General features: G+C 45.6%; 1 protein-coding gene across 1 annotated transcript in view; it reads left to right on the top strand.

Annotated features, from left to right (window-relative positions):
• The window catches only part of LOC137428877 (CTD small phosphatase-like protein), a gene marked incomplete in the record, with an annotated part of 53,411 nt that extends 43,980 nt beyond the window's left edge, over positions 1-9,431 (top strand). Inside the window, 3 exon segments of the mRNA XM_068118725.2 lie at positions 3,265-3,450; positions 7,857-7,978; positions 8,099-9,431. Coding sequence (XP_067974826.2) covers positions 3,265-3,450; positions 7,857-7,978; positions 8,099-8,117 — 327 coding nt within the window.
• Between the last annotated feature and the right edge of the window lie 9,548 nt (positions 9,432-18,979).

Here is an 18,979-nt window from a genome sequence, read left to right as displayed (position 1 = left end):
ACTTGGCCATTTCAGAACCCTCAATTTCTTTATTTTCAGCCATTCCTTGGTGGATTTACTGGTATGTTTTGGGTCATTGTCATGTTGCAAGGTCCACCTTCGGTTGAGCTTCAACTTTCCGACAGATTGCCTCACATTATCCTCAAGCACCCTCTGGTACAATGAAGAATTCATTGTGGATTCTATGATGATGAACTGCCCAGGCCCTGATGCAGCAAAGCTGCCCCAAACCATAATATTTCCACCACCATGCTTTACAGTTGGTATCGGGTTCTTGTGGTCAAATGCTGTCTTTGGTTTTCGCCAAACATGTCTTCTGGTACTGTGGCCAAATAGCTCTACCTTTGACTCATCTGTCCAGAGCACATTGTTCCAGAAGTGCTGGTCTTTGCTGAGGTGTTCATTGGCAAACTTTAGTCTTGCCCTGATGTTCTTTCTGGACAGCAAAGATTTCCTCCTGGCACACCTCCCATGTAGATCAAATTTGTGCAGCCTCTTTCTAATGGTAGACTCGTGCAATTTGACATCAACAATGGCAAGAGCTACCTGTAGTTCCCGTGATGACATTCTGAGGTTCTTAGAGACTTCTTTCAGCATCTTGCGGTCTGCTCTCGGTCTGAACTTGCTGGGGCGGCTTGGCCTGAACAAGCTGGCAGTTGTTTGGAATCTTCTCCACTTGTAGATGATCTTCCGGACAGTCGAATGATTGATTTCAAATTGTTTGGAGATCTTTTTAAATCCCTTCCCAGACTCGTAGGCATCTATAACCTTCTTTCTGAAGGCCTCAGAGAGCTCTTTTGATCTGGGCATGGTGACGCCGCACACTTCAACAACAAAGAGCAAACCAAACGAAATGTCTGAGGTTTAAATAAGACAGGTTCCACCCAGATCCTCTCTAACGATGTTCTAATCATTTGCACCTGAGCTGGTGCACCTGATTCTAATTTTAGGTATTTGAAGTGGTGATAAATGTGGGGGTGTACTTACTCTTTCCACATGCGAAATTTGCATTTATGTTCATTTAAATTATACAATGGACTACAAAATGTAAATGTATCATGATATTTGTTATATTATATCACCTTTATCTATCAATATTGTTGAAATGAAGATCAAATAGCTGTATGTTGAAATATGTTGAAAAAGTCAAAACTTTACATGGGGTGTACTTACTTTTTCATGTGACTGTAGATGCCTACGAGTCTGGGAAGGGATTTAAATAGATCTCCAAACAATTTGAAATCAATCATTCGACTGTCCGGAAGATCATCTTCAAGTGGAGAAGATTCCAAACAACTGCCAGCTTGTTCAAGCCCAGATCAAAAGATGCCCAGATCAAAAGAGCTCTCTGAGGCCTTCAGAAAGAAGGTTATAGATGCCTACGAGTCTGGGAAGGGATTTTAAAAGATCTCCAAACAATTTGAAATCAATCATTCGACTGTCCGGAAGATCATCTACAAGTGGAGAAGATTCCAAACAACTGCCAGCTTGTTCAGACCAAGCCGCCCCAGCAAGTTCAGCCCGAGAGCAGACCGCAAGATGCTGAAAGAAGTCTCTAAGAACCTCAGAATGTCATCGCGGGAACTACAGGTAGCTCTTGCCATTGTTGATGTCAAAGTGCACGATTCTACCATTAGAAAGAGGCTGCACAAATTTGATGCCAGGTTTGGACAGGAAATACTGTATGTTGAAAAAGTCAAAACTTTACATGGGGTGTACTTACTTTTTCACGTGACTGTAGCTATTTGGGCGGTGTATAAGCTAACAGATCGCTGTCTCCATCAATCTTGCCAAGGCCGTAACACCTATCGGCTCAAATTTTTAAAAACTGTTGACTTGGTAGTTTTTACAATGAAGGAAACACATATTGGGAGTACATACGACAGCGATTGTGAATGTTACAGCTATGAGGCGTCTTTCACTTCACATCACAGTGACAGCGAGCATCAAAATGGCGGCTGTAAGATTAAAATCTGGCTTCAAGCCCCCTCACCACCCAAAGCCTTCAACCAGACATATTAACACGCTCCTCCCCCTTCATTCCCGTTCTTCAAAGCAAAGCGGTAAAAATTGTTGTATCGCCATTATATATTACTAGCAACGGTACCTGCCCTAAGGGCGGGGCTTCAATTGGGAGGCGCAAATGATTGGGTGACCATCGTTTTGGGTGACCTTGAGCTTGACCTTGGGCCGCGAGAGTTAAAAATTGGGCACAGTCTATTCCAGGGCAAGGCAAATATGTGTGTGAAGTATGGCGATGCAATGTGCAACGATGTAGATGTAGTACTGCACACAGACAAACCAACATACTTGCCGGAATCTATTCCGGCAAGTAACAAACAAACAGATAGGGGTGAAAACATAACCTCCATCCCCCTTTGGTGGTGGAGCTAACCAACCCACAAACAAACAAACTCGCAAATAAACAAACTAGAACAGTAGTACTCAGTAGAGAGCATACCTCCGCCAGGTTGAACAGTGTACGTTTTGTATCCCACTGGTAGGCCGATTCTGCATCCGGACCTGAACCAAAATGGAATCGCCTAGTTATTGTCACCGATCCAACTCGTCCACCAAGTTTTGTCATAAGTCGTCCATATCGTGCTATACATCATTTTTGGCCCTATCAATGGTGAAGATTCACTTTAAAAATGGAAATAAACTCATATCCGGATGTTCACCAAAATCGAATCGATTTGTCCTTGACACACTCCCAACCTGTCCACCAGGTTTTGCATGAATTCGCCCATAACTTTTTCAGATATCCTGCTCACAGACAGACAGGAGTGAAAGCATAACCTCCGTCCACCTTCAGAGTCAGGGGAGTAATGAAATGTTTCTCATTTCGAAGAAGTCGGTCACATAACATGCTTTTGGTAAATCGCTGCATTCTCTCTGGTTTTTGCTCTGATGATTACAATGACAGTTTTGACGAATGCAAATTACAATATCAGGTATTGAAACTTGAAAATAGGAAGAGGCCTTTTCCCCTGATACAGCCCGCCGGGTGATCTTCCTAGTCGATGATTTGACAAACCTCGTGGTTAAAACGTCAGACATGAAGCTTTTGGATAATTTTTCTTTTCTTTCTATTGCCTTGACATTAAGAACAGAGAATATGGTTTATTTCATACTATTGGTCATTTACTTAGGAAACGTTGGTGAGGTGTGGGTTCTTCTTCACAATCTTAATAATCTGTCGTGTGAAGTTACAATGAAATTCGACGGTTTCTTTTTCCCTCCTTTTTATTTGCTGTCGGACAGTACGCTGACCCAGTGGCAGACCTGCTGGACCGCTGGGATGTGTTTCGGACGCGCCTGTTTCGCGAATCCTGCGTGTTCCACCATGGAAGCTATGTGAAAGACCTCGGCCGATTGGGCCGTGACCTCAGCCAAACCATCATCCTTGACAACTCTCCGGCCTCGTACGGCTTCCACCCAGAGAACTCGGTATAATGAATTGGCTTCCCTCTGGGAGTGATTGTTCTACCATATTTATTAGAAAATGAACTTTGTACAAAAATCGTGATATTCCACAGCAAGGGTAATTTATCTTATTTAATTATTTATTCATCAGGCAGAATGAGATAAAGGCCTGTGAGGCTGGCATCCCGCATGCAGTGTGCGGAGGAGGAGTTGAAATTAATGTTGGGGTGCTGTGTGGGGAAAGCCATTGATCTTCAAGACCTTGTATTTAGTGGAATCCGAGTGTCCGTTGGGTGGCTGAGCCCCAGTTCACAGTGAAGAAGCACGAGCCCGTGATCGACAGTCCTTCAAGTTGTTAGAGGCCAGGTCGTGTTGAGAAGTAATTTTGCATGATGGATGCCGAGGCTGCATCCGCCTCTGGATCTAATCTCGACTATAGGGTCATGTCATATGAAAGGCTCTGGCAGAAGATGAGGCTGAGGATTACCTGATATTTCACCTGAGAGTGATTCGCCACTGAAGTATATTGGAGTTTTGAAATGTCAGTCTTGCATGAGCAACGGTGTTTTTCCGAGATGAAAAATTATGTTCGATGCGGATGCCCAAGTTGAGGTTTCATTCACATCAAAATATTGCAAGGCAGAAACCACTATTTTAGATTGTTGGGTTGTTTGATAGAACCTCCTCTCAGCCTCAGTTCACCTGCTTACTCCAAGAACTCTGAGCTTTCGCTAACCTGTTTACTCCAACCCTATCTCAACCTTCGCTCATCTGCTTACTCCAACCCCCCTCAGCTTTCGCTCACCTGCTTACTCCAACCCCTCTCAGCTTTCCCTCACCTGCTTACTCCAACCCCTCAGCTTTCGTTCACCTGCCTACTCCAACCCCTCCGATTCTTCGCTCACCTGCTTACTCCAACCCCTCTGAGCCTTCGTTCACTTTCTTACTCCAACCCCTCCGAGCCTTCGCGCACGTTATTTCTCCAACCCCTCCGAGCCTTCGTTCACCTGCTTACTCCAACCCCTCCGAGCCTTCGCTCACCTGCTTACTCCAACCCCTCTGAGCCTTCGCTCCACCAGCTTACTCCAACCCTTCCGAGCCTTTGCTCACCTGCTTACTCCAACCCCTCCGAGCCTTCGTTCACCTGCTTACTCCAACTCCTCCGAGCCTTCGCACACGTGCTTACCCCAGCCAACGCCTCTGAGCCTTCGTTCACCTGCTTACTCCAACCCCTCCGAACTTTCGCTCACCTACTTACTCCAACTCCTCCGAGTCTTTGTTCACCTGCTTACCCCAACCCCTCCGAGTCTTCGTTCACCTGCTTACCCCAACCCCTTCGAGTATTCGTTCACCTGCTCACTCCAACCCCTCCGAGTCTTTGTGCACCTGCTTACCCCAACCCCTCCGAGCCTTTGTTCACCTGCTTACTCCAACCCCTCCGACCCTTTGTTCACCTGCTTACTCCAACCCCTCCGAGCCTTCGTTCACCTGCTTACTCCAACCTCTCCGAGCCTTCTCCATTCACCAGCTATTGTTTGTTTGTTTTTAATGTTTCTCATCTTAAATTAAATTAGTTAAATTACATCAAGTTTCACTTTCTCCTCCATGTTCTTATTTTCTGCCTTTGCTTTCTTGTCCTTTTTGCCAGTAAATGTGTTTGTCGTTTTGGCACCCGTGCATTCATGGTGTCCCTCAGCTTTAAGTTAGGTTTCTTTTCACAACTTTCCTAGAAACCGTTTATTGTCTTGCTGATGAAGCCATTGGGACTGGCAGGAAAACCTAGAGGTAAGCACTCATGCCTTTTATTTGTCCAATCCCTACCCAACTATAAACTGCTATCCTGGTGTTTCGCATGCAGGGCAAGGCATCAATGTGCCGTCCGCCGGATGGACATTAAGCCGGAACACACGTCTGCCAACATCGGTCGTTGGTGGACGTTAAAGATCCCACTGTGTCCTTCACGGAGCGGAGGCGAGTTATCGCCGGTACCCTGAACAAATTACAACTTCCTTCCCCACTGACTGCTGGGAGGGCAATGAATGGTAAACCACCCAGAATAACGTTTGTGAAGAGACTACTTCCAACACACAGTAAGGAGTATGCTACATTGATGATGATGATGATGATGAAGATGATGATTATGAAGAAGAAGAAGCTGTTAAGACAGAAACAGTAATTGTTTCTTGTACGAACATACATTTTACTTTGAGACCTCCTTATGCAATGTGTTCATGGTGTTCCCAGATACAGATTGTGTTGTAGTATCGGTAATCTTTTTGTGGAAGGACGTCAGAAAAGGGTGCATCGTTGAGGGATAGAAACCAGGTAGAGTGGACTGAGTAAGTAGCGAAGGCTGTTCGTGAAAAGGAGGTTTGGAAGAGGACAGAGAAAAAGGATAGATGGGGGCAACCGGATGTGGGGTTGCTGCAACTGTATGGGCAGAAGAAGAAAGCAGCAAGGGGAGCTGTGGATAAGGTGAGGAATGATATGGAAGAGGTGTACAACAAGTTGGAGGAGGATGGTGGGAGGAAGAATGAATGAATGATCGTTTTAAGGCCATTTTCCCCGCCAGAGCAGGGGTTGGCCATGGTGGGAGGAAGATGATCTATAAATTGGCTCGTGACAGGGATGGGGATAGTAAGGACATGAATGGAAGGGCGGGGGGGGGGGGGGGGGGCAGAGCGGAGGCAAGTGACAGAGAAGGGGACATTATTGAAGGTATGGGAAGGATATTTCAAACAGCTGTTGAACCGGGAAGTAAGTAACGCAGAGCTGAAGCTGCCGAGTTATGTGGAGGTGGTGGACATCACTAAGGAGGAGGTGTGGACGGCATTGAAGAGTATGAAGGAGGGAAGAGCACCAGGCATTGAGGTGTGTACAGAGATTATTACTACAGCGGGAGAAGTCGGAATCAGGTGGATAAAGAGGTTGTTGAATGTATGTATGAGAGATGCGTCGATTCCTCAGGATAGAAGGACAGGTGTAATTGTGTGAAAGTGGAAGGGTGCTGTTCAAGATCCAGGGAAGTACAGGGACATTACAGTGCATTCTGTACTGGAATTCCTTGGTGTCCTTGTGTTTTATACTTCTCACACACCCCCCCCCCCCCTTCCCACGCCTCCCCCCCCAAGCCCTCTCCCTCCCACACATCTCCCTGCTCTCAAATGTTGTGTTTGTGTGCTTCCCTTTCTCTCCCCATCTTGTCTTCCGCTCCCTCTTTTTATATATTTTGTTTGTCTGGTTGATTTGTTTGTGAAGTAAATGTCAGCTCTTTCACGAGTCTCGATTCAGTATACAAAAAAATAAAAATAAAAAAAATTCAGAAAGTATTCAGACCCCTTCACTTTTTTCACATTTTGTTATGTTGCAGCCTTATGCTGAAATCGTTTAAATTCATTTTTTCCCTCATCGATCTACACTCAATACCCCATAATGACAAAGAGAAAACAGGATTTTAGAAAGTTTTGCAAATTTATTCAGAAGAAAAAACGGAAATATCACATTTACATAAGTATTCATACCCTTTGCTATGACACTTGAAATTTAGCTCAGGTGCCTCCCATTTCTCTTGGTCATCTTTGAGATGTTTCTACACCTTGGTAGGAGTCCACCTGTGGTAAATTCAATTGATTGGACATGATTTGGAAAGGCACACACCTGTCTATATAAGGTCTCACAGCTGACAATGCTTATTAGAGCAAAAACCAAGCCATGAGGTCGAAGGAACTCCCTGCAGAGCTCAGAGACAGGATTGTGTCGAGGCACAGATCTGGGGAAGCCTACAAAAAAAATTCTGCTGCATTGAAGGTTCCCAAGAGCACAGTGGCCTCCATAATTCTTAAATGGAAGAAGTTTGGAACAACCAGGAGAGCTGGCCGCCCGGCCAAACTGAGCAATCGGGGGAGAAGGGCCTTGGTAAGAGAAGTGACCAAGAACCCGATGGTCACTCTGGCTGAGCTCCAGAGATCCTGTGTGGAGATGGGAGAAACTTCCAGAAGGACAACTATCACTGCAACACTCCACCGATCTGGGATTTATGGCAGAGTGGCCAGACGGAAGCCTCTCCTCAGTGAAAGACACATGAATTTTCCCTTTATGCAATACAATATTGCCTTGTATATCGATTGCCTCCTACCTTGAAATAAATACAGCACCTGGATACATTTTTTGAGAAGGATGCTTAATCGAGTAAATATGATCTTAAAACCCGTTCTATAATCCTTCCCTTCTATTTATGGCACTTGTGTTAAATACACAAGAGGGTATTGGGGGAACATCATCGAGGTATTAAATATGTGGCGCATTGAAACACCTTGTACCCCCGAAAACTGCCTGTTATGTACTATAGCGTTTCGATTTTAAAGGTAAGACATCCCAGCGATCCCACAGCCCATTATTAACTGCTGTCCCACTTTTTCCCCCACCCGAAGGTGCCGGTGGTTTCTTGGTTTGACGACATGTCCGATGCTGAGCTACTCGATCTCCTCCCGCTGTTTGAGGAGTTGAGCAAAGCCCAGGATATATTTTCTCTACTCCAGGCTCATCGGCTGAGGTAACACCGACAGAGCTGCTCCAGCACAAGTCCTGTTTTGTTGGATAGGACATAATTTGTGGCAGGACTTTTGTTGGACTAGTACTTTTGGACCTTGTCATCCTGCCTGCTGCTTTACAGCAATGACCGCAAGCTGTGAGTGGCATTAGAGGACGCGATCCTTGAGTTTGCTGAACGGAGAAGCAGAAGCAGAACCAGTACCACTGTGCCATGATACATAGTGCAAGCCATGGGGGAGTCTGTCGGCAAACTTTCAACGAACTTCAAGGGTCCCGGCCCCATAAACAGTCGGTGCCGAGGGTGATCTCTCACCGCTGTGGCCTTACGCAGTTGCTTTTGCTGTATTACACTTTTGGTGCGGGACGGGCAGCCATAACTGCTGAAGCTCCACATCTAATTCGTTCACCCAAAGCACGAGTGTTAGGATCATGGAACACCTTTTTCTACAGACTCATCTCATCGTCACAGTCCACCACCTCGTGCTCGAGCAGTTTCAGCTGTAACGTCCTGATGCTGAAAATCTCGTATGCTGTCTGTACTCTCTCTCCCACGTGTACTTGCACTTGCATAGATAGACACTTTGGCAGAAATGCAGGCACAATCGTTTGTTTGTGCTTGTCTATTGCAAGGCCACGATGGCGGGATAATCTCATCGATTTGGAGCTTTTTTTAACTTGCAGGAATAGGACGTTTATTGCTTGTTTTCTACGCCCGACAGACGGGTTAATGCGATACAACCGTGCGATAACCATCCAGTTGATTCGATCCAAAAGAGGTATTGTGTTAACTTCTCGCTTCCAGGGCCGTGTTGCTCGATACATCTTCCTTTAAAGCTATATAAGCCGTTAAGTTACAAATTTATTTAGATACTTTTCATTGCTGTTTGCATGTAATTATATTGTTTAGCATCAAGTGCAAAAGACCTTTTAACATCGATCAAAGAGTATCATTTTACCGTTTTTGTTTTTATTTTTCTGGAGATTGGAAGTAAAGCGTGAATATGTATACCGTGAGGTATGTATGTTCCTGCCTATGTCGATGTATCGTCAGAATGTGGGTTAAACAGGTAAAACCACCGTGACTTGGGCTGCTGGGTCAGAAACTAGCTGCAGGGTCGGACTTAACGGGCATGAGTCCTTCCTTCCTTCGTTTTGCTCCGACACGCTCGGAAACATGAGCCACACACGGTAAACATCGCTCATCGCTTTCTAGTGGATAAAATCTCGTTTCACTTTTAAAGGGTGTCTTGTTTTATTTAATTTTTTTTGCTGATTTCCCCATCCCCCTTCCCTCTACCCTCCTCTCCCCTCCAAAATCCTCCCAAAATCATTTGATAAACCTTTTAAAATAAAATAAAAAGCTGTATTATTACATTTGTGCACACATTCCAATTAAGTTTGTTACTTGTTGTTTTGAATAAACAGAAAAAGCAATACTTCTTAAAAACTAAAAATGTTTCTTCCATTTTGTGAAAGCAACCAAAAGATGATGATGTATATCTTAAAATATTGTGATGGCCGTGCAGGTGGATAACTCCGAACCGGACGTGTCTATAAAACGACCATGGTTGTCGACAACACTGACTTCTGGACGTATCTTTGTGCCCAGGGTCGGTTTACCATACTTGAGATGAATGAAGCAGATGGAGAACCATGCCGGCGACTATGTGGCAGCTATTTGATTGGCCGAGTGAACCAACACCACGTTACACTCTATCGGCCCCCATTACAATTCTGTACTCGGACCAATCATCCCAGGAACGCTATCCCAGATCAAACCCGAGCAGGATAAGTCGAGACGTTAATCAACACTTTCATCAATTCATTGCACACACACAGGCAACCGATGAGGGAAATTGAGGGAGGAATGGTGGTTGGGGAGAATTCAAATGGAAGGATGGCATTTGGGGAATTCAAACAAGAAAAATGGCGGGAAAATTCAAAGGGTGGAAAAGTATACCGATTCCAAATATCGACAGCACATATACATCCTAATTATCTCTACACAAACAATCCCACCCTCAATGCCTTCAAACAATTACTTCATGCATCTAGGGAATGGGGGTAAGTTGAGCCAGCCCCACCTGGAAGTGCCAAGATGGAGAGAGCTGAAAGGTCTACTTTATTCACAAGTCACATTCTTTGCTTGTTGTCAGGAAAAAGCAGTTTGAGGACATGCAGTGATGAAAATCCATAGGGGGTGGCTCAGCTTACTCCATGGCTCAACTTCCCTTTGCTCACCTGTTGTGTCCAGTTTTTACCTCTGCCACCGAAGGTGGATGGAGGTTATGTTTTCACCCCCGTCTGTTTGTTTGTCTGTTTGTGAACAAGATATATGAAAAAGTTGTGGACAGATTCAGACAATTTGGTGGACAGGTTGAGTGTGTGACAAGGCCAAATCGATTCGATTTTGGTGAAGATCATTTTATGGATTCGGATACGATAATTATTTAATCATAAGTTAATCTTCACTATTGATGGATCGGGCAAAAAGCGATATAATCACATGATATTTTAAAAAGTTATGGATGACTAATGACAAAACTAGGTGAATGAGTTGGTTAGGTGATAAGAACAAGCCGATGAGAATTTGGTTCAGGTCCGAATCCAGATCCGGCCTATCAGTGGATACAAAACATAAACTGTTCAGCCTGGTGGAGGTATGCACTCTACCGAGTGTCGTTCTAGTTACAATGATGTAAATGCTCATGATCCTGGACACTGGATAGGTCTATACCAACTCCAGCAGTTTAAATAATAAGATGAAGAGCTTGAGGCCAAAGTAGAAAGTGAGGAGAACAATATAGTTTCAGAAAGTTGGGGGATTTTTAACTTGCCAGGGATAGACTGTGTCCAGTCCAGGAACAGGGAAAGGGCAGAGTGGATGAGGATTTCCTAGATGTAGACCACGATTGCTTTCTAACCCAGTTGTAGATAAGCCCGCTAGGGGGAGTGCAGTGTTAGACCTCCTTTTCCAGTTTTTTCCCAATCGCTTACACACATTTCCTGAACCATTGTGCTACTTTCTCAAAACAGTTGACACAATCCTCAAAACTTAAACATAGTTTGTAGAATAACACATTTAGTTTGCAAATTGCTATCATGCTCTCAAAATATCAAATATATGTCACAAAATGAAACTGGAAAGCATCTGAAAATGCAAAGCCCATCCTCCCGTGTCACATGACCATTAAATAGAGACGGTGTACCACTTTCTTTTCAGACTTCTTCTTCTTCGGTATGATGAACATGACGAAAACGGTGAAAAGAATATATGAAATCAAATGACGATTTGACCTTTGGATCTAAAAACAAACAAACGAATCGGTTCAAGCTTTTGATTGGTGAACAAATTCAGTGACTAAATATGGAAATTCTTTAAAATTCAGGTCAATTGGATGAAAATTGACGATTTTATGTACCGCTGACCTTTTGCCCTTTTGACAAAATTATTAATTCCTCGTCTCCATGTTATAATAAAACTCTCATAATGTTGAAAATTTGATGACAAATGCTCATATGGAAAAAAGTTACGGCCCGGACAGACACCCAGAAGTGATTGCAGACCCTGTCTCTGTACTAATAAATACTGTCTGACCCCGACGTTTGTGGGGGATACGTTCCAGGAAAATGCCGCGAATGTGTGGGCATTGTTTCAATGGAAAAATGGCGGATGGGTTCCCGGCGTTTCCTGATTCATGAAAAGGCCGTGAATGGCGACATTGTAAAAGTCGTGGCATTGTTTAAATGGGGGAAAAGGGGATAGGTTTTTAGGATCCTATTTCATAGGGGAATTTTTAAAAAGTTTAAAAATTTTTCGGCTGTGAATGAACATGATTAGTTTCATTAAACTGCTTACAAAAAAACAAGACAAAGTCTAACAGCGGTATGGCCGGGCTTATTTGATACTTTAGTTGAAGAGGATAGTATGACCTGGGTGGAGATACCAGTTAACAAATAATATAAGTGTTACGTGGTCCCCCCGGTGACTACCTGGTCTCGGTGACCCCCGGACCGTGAGAGGAACTTCGCCAGAAAGTAGTATTATATATATGCGCTTTCGCAACGCAATCCCTATGAATTCCACCCAAGAGAAACTGATGTTCAATGATATATTTCCAGGGTAAGGATATCATACAATTTCAATGATACAATCACGGATATATTCCCCGAACAATCAACAACAAACCACCATCAACAATTCCCAATCCACAATCAATTCCCTATATGATTAAGATGGCCATCTTATATATGTGTGTCCCCGTTGGTACTCACGACCCCCTTTTGGTCTCGGTCCCGCACAATGTCTCTGGGCCCCTCCTGACCAAGATGATGGTCGGCGTCGCCGCACTCGGGCGGTTGAACGAACCCCGGGTGGACGTTTTTCCACCGGGCAGGTATCGTACCAGGCACCACGGCTGCAGCCCCTCGTGGCCACGCGAAGCGGGTACGGTAAAGCCAGCAAAAAGCCCCACGCCGCTTGCAACGCGTGTTAGGCCCCAACGTGCGACCTGTACGCGTCTTTTTAGACGGTGTCGCGAACGGTGCCAGACGCTGGGTCGGTGCACGGCCACACGACAGTTTGACGTCCACCGGGCAGATATCCGTCCCGGTAACTCCTCTCGCCAGACGGGCTCGGGAACGCCGCTTTTCCACACGGCTCAATATCAATCCCACCTTTCGTCGGAGCGGGGCGAGGAAGAAGAATACTCGTCGCTTTCCTTCCTCGTGTCTTTTCTTCTTCCGTTTCCGGTCTCGGTTCAGAAGGGCTCCTGACCCTCCAACCACAACAACCCTTAATCGACTACACATTGATAAGCAAAGACCTGAATGGTAATTCACATACATTCACATAAATATGTAACACTCCCCCCCTTCAAGAAAGAAAGTTTGTACCCAGCGAAAACTTTCTTTGCCGGCCAATTTGGATAAACAAACCAGATAACTCAACCCCCCCACATTATCAGTTCCCCCCGGGCACAGTTATCACTTAACAATAAAGCAACAAAATTTCACACAACCCCCAGAGATTTTCAAAGGTAATTCCCTCTGGACAAAGCACCAGCCACGACATTGTCCCTGCCCTTTACATGTTCAATTTCCCCTTGGACTCCTGCCCAGCCAAACTCCATCTCATGACCCTCTGACTTTGACTGTCAGTTTCTTGTGAATGAAGGTTAAGGGGTTGATCAAAGATCCAAAGTTAAGCAACTCGATAGCACTTTTTCCGGGAGGCCAAGCCGAGTATTCACTACATGGATGCCTTTAGGAACGTGGAGTTCACGGTTAGTCCGTGCAGGAAAGTTCTCTACATGGGCGCCTTGAGGAACGTGGAGTTCACGGTTAGTCCGTGCATGAAAGTTCACTACATGGACGCCTTTAGGAATGGCATTCACGGTAAATCCGTGTAGGAATCTTGGCTCGGCGGCTCCGCCGCCTTCAGTGCTTCAACTTCTCAGAACTTCCCTAATAATTATGGTGGGACCGCTTGTCCCTGTAGTCCCATGAATAGCGGTCTCCTTCTCGGCCACTACTTTGACAATCCTTCCTTCGGGAGCTGCCGTAACTCAGGGAGCCTCCATAATAATATTGATTGCGGCCACCACCAAAACTACCGCCCAGTTGTCCTCTCCTGTAGACCTCTCGACGCCTACGAAATGCCTTCCCTACTGTTATGGTCCGACCCTCCAAATCCTTGCCATTCCAATTCTTCTCTGCCTCTCTGGCGTCTTTTGTGCTTGCAAACGTGACAAAGCCGAACCCTCTTGACTGTTGCGTTTCCCTGTCTCTTACCAACCGCACTTCCACCAGCGGCCCATATCTGTTGAAGACAGAGGTCAGAACTTCTTCCTCTGTTTTGACGTTCAGTCCCCCTACAAATAACTTGGTACTTTTGTCGCCCTCCCGAGCTGGTGTGGTGTTATTTTCCCTGCTGGGCTCTTTACCAACCCTCAGGTTACCATAAACTTGACCCCCGGCCAAATCATTCCCGATAACCACAGATACACCCTCTACAGGAAGCGTGGCTTGTAAACCGACGGTGACCGGTCCTGACACCAAATCGGACTCCAAATGGATGACATGAAGTGGAGCACTGACACCGCCCCCGATCCCCTGTAAACGAACACTATCCCCCGTTGCCGTCTCCTCGGACCATGGCAAAATGCCTTCAAGCATTAAAGATTGATGTGCTCCTGTGTCCCTCAATATCCTAACCGGTCTCCGGTTAGTCGAGGCTCCATCCAGTGACACAAACCCCTCTGAAATAAATGGTTGGTAACCCTTTTGATGGCGATTTCTCACAATGGCCATTGCATTTGGAGTCGTAATAGTCGGACTCCGCTCTGGGTCTTCCCTTTTCATGCGGTAACAACTGGACATCGTGTCCAGGTTTCTTGCAAAAAGCGCAAGTAGGCCCGGAGGAAAAACTCGTGGTCTGCCTCGGGCCCCCCGAAATATAAGTTTGTCTTGGGCCCGCATCCCTCTGATTTCGAACAGGTGGGGTATCCGCGTTGTCCCCATACTCCTCTCGAGGCCGCCGCCATGTATTGTCGTTCTCCGCACCTGCTGTTCCCCACCTCCCCTGCGGAGATCTAGGCGAGGAGTTAGGTTCGTGGACCCCTATTCGGTGGGTTAAAGCATAATCATCTGCCATGGTGGCTGCGTCCCACAACTTTGGTACTTTCTTTTCCTGCAGGTACACTTTGATGTCCTCGTGGACACACTGCTGGAATTCCTCCACCAGGATCAAGTCACGCAATGTTTCGAAGTCTTTCCCGACTCCTTTTGACTCACACCACCGATCAAACATGTTTTCTTTCACTCTGGCAAACTCCACATGGGTCTCACTCTCCCTCTTCCTGGCATTCCTGAATTTTTGCCTGTAAGCTTCCGGAACCAACTCATAGGCTTTGAGGATGTGCTTCTTCAGTACCTCATAATCTGCACATTGGTCCATTGGTAGCGCCGAATAAATCTCTTGAGCTTTTCCCACCAGCACACTTTGCACTAGTATGGTCCAGGCCTCCTCCGGCCAGTTTAATTGCCGAGCCACTTTCTCAAAGTGTGGAAAAAATTTCGCGACTTCCTTTTCACTGAACGGTGGAACCAGCCTCACATGTCTGCCCACATCCCAGGTTTTCTGGTTAGGTGTCGACCCCGTCAGCGAGGGTGGTGCCTCTCCCCGTTCTCTCATTAACTCCAGCTCCTTGAATTTAATTTCCTGCCGAAGCTCCATGTCACGTTCCTTTAATTCCCTTTCTGCTTTTCTCTCCTCTGCTTCGAGTTCCCTTGCAGCTCTCCTCTCCTCTGCTTGTTTCTCTTCCCTCCTCTCTTCTGCTTTCCTTTCTTCTTCTGCTCTTTCCTTTTCTGCTTTCCTTTCTTCTTCTTTTAACCTTTCCTGGAGTTCTCGTTCCACTCTCCTTTCCTCTGCTTGTTTCTCTTCTCTCCTCTCTTCTGCTTTCCTTTCCTCTTCTGATCTTTCCTTTTCTGCTTTCCTTTCTTCTTCTTTGATCCGTTCCTGGCTCCGTAATTGCAACTCCAGTTTCCGGAGCTCAACGTCTTCTGGTTCTTCGGGTAGCCACTCCCAGGCTAACTCGTCCCATGTTCCTAATCCCACCATAGATTGTATCACCGTGGCCTGCAACTCTGCCTTCCTCAAATTAGTTCGGACCTCCAAGTTAAAATGTTTGGCCAATTTCAAGAGGTCCGACTTTAGTAACGCTCGGAACTGTGCCTCACTCGGTGTTACCGCAAAGTTCTGTGCCACAAACGCCATGGTGACTATCGTTAACACCTGTTAACCTTCACCCAAGACTTTACCCCAATTTCCCCAAAAATTTTCCAATTAATACTTAATTAATAAATTTTAATTAATAAAAATATTATTTTATTATTTTATACAATTTTAGATCCCGGACGTAGACCCAATTGCGAATCCGCAAATCGTAATTTGGACGAGCCCCCAATTCTGTTACGTGGTCCCCCCGGTGACTACCTGGTCTCGGTGACCCCCGGACCGTGAGAGGAACTTCGCCAGAAAGTAGTATTATATATATGCGCTTTCGCAACGCAATCCCTATGAATTCCACCCAAGAGAAACTGATGTTCAATGATATATTTCCAGGGTAAGGATATCATACAATTTCAATGATACAATCACGGATATATTCCCCGAACAATCAACAACAAACCACCATCAACAATTCCCAATCCACAATCAATTCCCTATATGATTAAGATGGCCATCTTATATATGTGTGTCCCCGTTGGTACTCACGACCCCCTTTTGGTCTCGGTCCCGCACAATGTCTCTGGGCCCCTCCTGACCAAGATGATGGTCGGCGTCGCCGCACTCGGGCGGTTGAACGAACCCCGGGTGGACGTTTTTCCACCGGGCAGGTATCGTACCAGGCACCACGGCTGCAGCCCCTCGTGGCCACGCGAAGCGGGTACGGTAAAGCCAGCAAAAAGCCCCACGCCGCTTGCAACGCGTGTTAGGCCCCAACGTGCGACCCGTACGCGTCTTTTTAGACGGTGTCGCGAACGGTGCCAGACGCTGGGTCGGTGCACGGCCACATGACAGTTTGACGTCCACCGGGCAGGTATCCGTCCCGGTAACTCCTCTCGCCAGACGGGCTCGGGAACGCCGCTTTTCCACACGGCTCAATATCAATCCCACCTTTCGTCGGAGCGGGGCGAGGAAGAAGAATACTCGTCGCTTTCCTTCCTCGTGTCTTTTCTTCTTCCGTTTCCGGTCTCGGTTCAGAAGGGCTCCTGACCCTCCAACCACAACAACCCTTAATCGACTACACATTGATAAGCAAAGACCTGAATGGTAATTCACATACATTCACATAAATATGTAACAATAAGTATTAAATTTTTTGAAGTACTCTAAGTCTCTAAGCTGTTTGTCACCATGGAAGTGAAGAGATTGCGTTGAGACACCGTGGTTTATTACCGTGCGCTCGCGAAGCGAAAAGCGAGGTTAAGCATTCATGGGCGTATGCGTGCCGTGTGCCGTGTCTGCATTTTAAAAATCCATTTTCTCGGCAACCGTTGGTCCGATTGACATTAAATTTTCACCATAGGAGGGCCTCCTCCTGTAGAATATTTTAATGATGATTATGACGTCATAGGTCACGTGGTACAGGCGCCATCTTGGAAAAACTTCGCACCTCTATCTCTGAATCCACTCCATGAAAGAAATTGAGACCTGGCTCATTGTCAACTACTCCCCATGGGGAATAAGATATGTTAATGATGTCATCGGTGCCTTCGTTATGACCTCATAATTCGACAAAGACAACACTTATCCATCCGATCATTATCTATCTATAATTCCAGTAATCTCTGTGTGTGTGTGTGTCTGTGTGTGTGTCTGTGTGTTTGTTTGTCTGTGACCGCTGTTTCTCGACAACCACGGGTCCGATATACTTGAAACTTGCCAGGTATATTGCTGGGGACCTGAGGATGTGCCTTTTCAAGGTTTCATATTAATCGAAGTAGTTACCGAGCTATGGCGATTTAGCCGTTCGCTTTGGCTTTGCGAATGGACCAAACCATTTCATGTAAATAGAGGGGGGGGGGGGGTCCTACCGTACTCGCAAGCCGTTCGCTTTGGCTTTGCGAATGGACCAAACCATTTCATGTAAATAGAGGGGGGGGGGGGGGGTTCTGTGGTCGTTACTGCCACGTGGTTTCAAAGTTTTTTTTTTGTTGTTGTTGTTTGCACGCATGTTTTTTTGCACCCACGTACGGGCACGCCCTAGTCTATCTATAATTCCAGTAATCTCTGTGTGTATGTGTGTGTGTCTGTGTGTTTGTCTGTGACCGCTGTTTCTCGACAACCACGGGTCCGATATACTTGAAACTTGCCAGGTATATTGCTGGGGACCCGAGGATGTGCCTTTTCAAGGTTTGAAATTAATCGGACAAGTGGTTCCCAAGGTATGGTCACCGTACTCGCAAGCCGTTCGCTTTGGCTTTCCGAATGGACCAAACCATTTCATGTAAATAGAGGGGGGGGGGGGGTTCTACCGTACTCGCAAGCCGTTCGCTTTGGCTTTGCGGATGGACCAAACCATTTCATGTAAATAGAGGGGGGGGGGGGGGTTCTGTGGTCGTTACTGCCACGTGGTTTCAAAGTTTTTTTTTGTTGTTGTTGTTTGCACGCATGTTTTTTTGCACCCACGTACGGGCACGCCCTAGTTTTAAAAATTTCAGCAACTTTTGGTCTGATGGACACGAAATTTTCACCATAGGAGCGCCTCCTCCTTTAGAATATTTTAATGATATTCATGATGTCATAGGTCATGTGATTCAGGCACCATCTTGGAAAAAACCGAAAAATGTTGTACCTCTACATCTCCAAAACCGCCGCATGGAAAAAATTTAAACATGGCTCATTGTAAAGAGCTCCATATGGGGAATAGGTGGTGTTAACGATGACGTCATTGGTGCCATAATTATGACGTCATAATTCGACAGGGACAACGCTTAGTCTGATCAGTTTGAAATTTATTGAGCGTGATCTATGCAACAATTATATTGGAGAATGTAAATTTATGATGTCATCGCTCACGTGGTCTGGCAGCCATATTGGATCAAAGAATTTTTTTTTTTCAAAAACAAGTGTTGGCTCGGAACAAGTTGACTGCGCAGGGTAAGTATTCTATGAATACCATCTACTTCTATATGTTTCGAGTCACAATGAACCAACCATACACCGCTTCAATCCAGCAACTTTGCTGTCACGACAAAGGGATTGCAGTTTTACAATTATATTTAATATATTATTGTTAACGTTATTATTTTTACGAAAACTATACTACTGTACTAAGAGACCTGGGCTAAATTGTCTGATGCGACCTGAAGTTGAGGCATGAAGCCTAAGGCCTATACGTACTGTGTTGTTGGAAGACACGTAACGTCTATGCTTTTGATATTTGATGATCATTTTTACAATCAGTTTGTTTGTGTTTCACACTGAATGAAAAAC

This window comes from Myxine glutinosa, chromosome 6 (assembly GCF_964187855.1).
Source record: "Myxine glutinosa chromosome 6, kmMyxGlut1.1, whole genome shotgun sequence".
Classification (NCBI taxonomy): domain Eukaryota; kingdom Metazoa; phylum Chordata; class Myxini; order Myxiniformes; family Myxinidae; genus Myxine; species Myxine glutinosa.
This window is presented reverse-complemented; position numbering and strand designations above follow the sequence as displayed.